Source organism: Cajanus cajan, chromosome 5 (assembly GCF_000230855.2).
Source record: "Cajanus cajan strain Asha chromosome 5, NIPB_CcT2T_4, whole genome shotgun sequence".
NCBI lineage: Eukaryota > Viridiplantae > Streptophyta > Magnoliopsida > Fabales > Fabaceae > Cajanus > Cajanus cajan.
Window position 1 is genome coordinate 19,341,499 of NC_138521.1, and position 4,233 is coordinate 19,345,731.

General features: G+C 34.0%; 1 protein-coding gene across 1 annotated transcript; it reads right to left on the bottom strand.

Moving 5' to 3' along the window:
* Positions 1-1,688: 1,688 nt before the first annotated feature.
* Positions 1,689-3,774, bottom strand: LOC109809231 (uncharacterized). Its single transcript, XM_020372480.3, has 2 exons — positions 3,632-3,774; positions 1,689-3,386 (listed from the first exon to the last, which is right to left on the bottom strand). Exon 2 carries the CDS (start codon positions 3,266-3,268, stop codon positions 2,054-2,056), a length of 1,215 nt encoding a protein of 404 aa, XP_020228069.1. The 5' UTR covers positions 3,269-3,386; positions 3,632-3,774; the 3' UTR covers positions 1,689-2,053.
* Between the last annotated feature and the right edge of the window lie 459 nt (positions 3,775-4,233).

Here is a 4,233-nt window from a genome sequence, read left to right on the forward strand (position 1 = left end):
CATGATTTTATTCCGTTAATTTTCTCTTTTAAAAATTTCAATTTATATGTTTATTATAACATGCAGGTAGAAAGTGTTACAATTCACATTATTCCAATACCTATGAAATTATAGATCACTTGTTTTTCTTTTGTCCATTTCAAGTTAATTATGGAACTAGTTAGTTGCAATAACTGATCAATCTTTCATAGCTTTGATATTATATCTATATTATCAAATATAACTTGGAGTGATCTTGCTAGCACTTTACACCTTGCTATTATTACTTATGTCATCACAAAAATCTGGAATAACAAAAATCAAATCAAGTTTGAAATACTTTTCTGCCTAACCAACATATTAAAAATAGAAGTTTCTCTACTGTAAACTGTTGTGATTCTATTACAACAAGTAATATACAATCTACAATATTTGAATTCAAAATTTTTAAAGGATTATTTGATTCTTGCAGGCTAAGGAAACTAGAGCAAGTTATACAGGTTGATTGGATCCTTCCTCTTAAAGGCCGGATTAAAGAAAATATTGAGATAAAACTCACTTCTAGCAGTCAAGTGTTTCTACGATCACTTTTTGGTGCCTTTGAGTTTGAGAAATAGATGACATAATATTTTGGAATTTATCAAAAAGATCAAATTTCAATTCTCTCACATATACAAAGAAGAAAATTCATGTGTTGATAGTATAACAAATTTTTGTATTAAAAATATTGAATACCATTTGTATGATTATGTATTTATTTGTATGATACATAGTTTCAATTATGATAGGTGTGACTTGTGTGACTTGTCATGTTATAGATTTTCTTAAGTGAATTTGGTGCGGTCCTTCAATTTTCTTGTATTCTTTTATCTTTTCTTAATAATACTTTAAAAATCCTGCAAATGATTGATTAAGACTATGATACTAATCTAGTTAAAATCACTTTTTGTATAATAATTCAATAGCATTTCTATTTTTTTTTATTAAAAAAAGTATAGTAAAAAAACGTAAAGTAAGATGATTGACTTTTTTTGTAATATTTCTTAAAGAAATAAGTAATGTTTTAACATGACGAAAATTTCTTATTAAGTAATATTTTACGTTTTCAATAAAATTTTAACTTGGTATTATAATTTTTCCTCCAAATAAATAATAAAGACACTAGTATTTTTTAGTACCATGTGCATCAGTTTTTCAACAATTAATAAAGATACTTTAGTGAAATTATTCCACTCTATTTATATATAGTAATAACGCATCAAAATTAAACTGGTAGGTAACGGGGCTACAGCTACATTAAGACGTCTTTTATGAGCGTAATGTTATTCTATTTACTGATCCCACGGCAATATTCGTGCAAATAGCAAAATGCCAGTTTCAGCTTTGAACAGAACACGTTGCTTCTAACTAATCTCTCACTCCATCAGAATAATTCAATAATCTCTCCGATTTTAATGTCTATTAGACATAAACTCTTGGTACAATGATCCTTGATTCTGGAAGTCATTTTGTTTTCTATTTTTAACTTTCACCTCAATGGCTCAATTTATTCATTATATGTACCATTCACAACACGGGAGGAAGAAATTTCAGCAGATTTTTTGTTTAACATAGAATGAAATTTTGACCACCGTAGAATCAACATAAAATAAGAACTTAGGCACCATAATCAAGGTGATGATGGTCAAATAATTATTTAAAAAAGCATATGATAGAACCAAATTGTCCAATTGCATTTAAGTAGAAAAAGGAAACATTTATATCCCAATGAAAGCTCCACAATGCCCTTTCGGATCTTTCCTCCCCAGCAAGCTGGTTGGACACATCATGCTTCACATTGAGAAAGAAAATACAGAAAAGACAAGAGTGCATGACCCTACACAAAACATAGGAAACAACTATGATGGTTCCTCATCTATCATGGTGTCTCACCACAGGAAGCTAAAACCAAAGACAAATTCAACTGAACAATTAGAAAGTAAAACTATTTCTAAAGAGTACTGATCTTTGCTAACAGCATCCATGCCCTATAATCATCAAAGACCAAATTTGAATTCACTAATTAGTAAGGGTTTTAGAAGGAAGAATTATAACTGGATGATGCCATAATATTGACAGAGACAAATAAGTCTGATTGAACACCGTCTTCCTCATCCAAAATAGCTGGAGGCTGATTAAGATCAAAAGCCAAAACCTTGGAACAATTCTGTCCATTTTCCACAAGTGAAGAAGTTTCTTGAGCTGACTGAGCTTCTGCCATGCCTGTCCAATGAGATCCCTTGTGGTCCCCAAATGCTGGACCAATTGAAAAAGTCTTGTTGAAAATTTTACATTGATACCCTCTCATGGCTTCCACAGCACAGCCCCCAAGAACAGTTCCTGTTTCATTCCCTTGCATGGTTGTTCTGTCCCCTGTGGCAGACACAGATTCGGACTCCTCCATAACTTCGATGTTCTTAGAATTTTCATGACTGCATAGATGACCCTCCAAAGCTTGGTGACTTGAGAAAGTGGTGTTGCATAATCCGCTTCTAACCAGCTTGTTCTCCTCCTCAGCTGCTTCTAATTCTATTGATTTCATTTTCTTTGCCCCTTTCTTTCTATATATCTTCTTGACACCAGAATTCCCAAAATCTGGCTTTAACAACAGCAACCCCTTTTCACAGTTCAATGGCTTCTCTTGAATCTGATCACCATGAAGCTCTTCCTCCCTCTTAGGATCCCCACTCGCCAGCAACATGAGCTCATACACAGCCTCTTGCATACGCTCTTCAATCCCATCATCTTCTAACCCAGAATTTGCATTGCTAGAAGAGGGGCTTTTGCGGCCTCTCTTGGCAGTCTTAGACCAACCACTGAGGGTTTGAGAAAGATCAACAGCAGAGTCATCAGAGAGGGTCGAGGAACATGTGGAATTGGAGGACGCACCATTGTTATGAATGATGCTTTGAATCCCCCTCCTCAATTTCTCAGGGTGAGATCTCATGTGCCCAAACAAGGACTTCATGGAACAGAAACTCTTCCCACAAAGGGCACAAGTGGGGTTGTTGCCACTCACCAACACCCATTTGTTCTTGGTTTTGGGTTTTGTAACACCTTGGTTGGCTCTACTCAATTGCTTCCTAGAGACGTTGTGTATTCTCAAGTGTCCACCAAGAGCTTTACCTGAGCTGAATCCTTTGTTGCAGATTTGGCACATGAAAGAACGATGCTCATTGTTGTCCCCAGAAGCCAGAGACCCTTGATTTTCCTTTTCCCTATGATGCTGAATCTCTTGCTCTTCTTCCATGGACCCAAAAACGGGTCTTTCTTGAATTTTTGGGTGATTGATGAACAAAGTGTGCAATCACTTGCACCTGGCTAGAGATTAAGGAAGAGAACACCAAAGGGTACCATACCATACATTCCTGAAATTGACATAAGGACCAGGTCAGATTAAAGATTAGGTAGCTTAGGGACCAAGAAAATAATAACTGAAAATTCTGTTCTATGTTTTTTGTACAACACAGAGAAAAGAGGATGATAATCTAGGAAATTGGAATCTCCCCACCAACAAAATTGACTTGGTCCATTGAAGGGTTTCACGATCTCAGGTAGAAAAAAACAAACATAGATTGGGGAAAAAGAAAGGAAGAAGAAGCAGAGACGCTACCTTAGAAATTCAGAAGAAAACAAGGTTTTGGCGAATGACATAGAGAGTGGTGTCTGTTCTACTAGGAGACTCTCCCTTTTTAACTTGTTTGTGGAAAAATTGGACTGTCACGTTTCTGGGACTTTTACAATGCCTTGTGCCCCCACCTTACATAAATGCATTAAAACCAAAAACTATGCAAGTTTGATTCACCAAATAAAAATGACGCCATTAATCTAGCCACTACACGCCTAATAATTACCAAGTTTTATTGTGGCTTAGTGCACTAAATGTATTCCAGAATTAAAATTAAGGAGTAATAAGTATTTTATGTAATATAAATAAATATGCGGATAGTTTTTTATCAAAGTGAAATATTATCCTTTGAATGACAAAGGTTCAAAGTTTTTACACATAATAAATATATTTTATTTAATATAATTTTATTAAAATAGAGTCACTATTTTAATAAATACATTATTTTTAATTACAGTAGTTGAACAATTTACGACTGGACAAATTAAGAAAAAAAAATCAATTATTTAAATACATTTTTCAAATGTTATGGGACAGGAGAGTAAAAAATACACATGAAAAAAGAAAAATAGTTAAAATTATCGAGA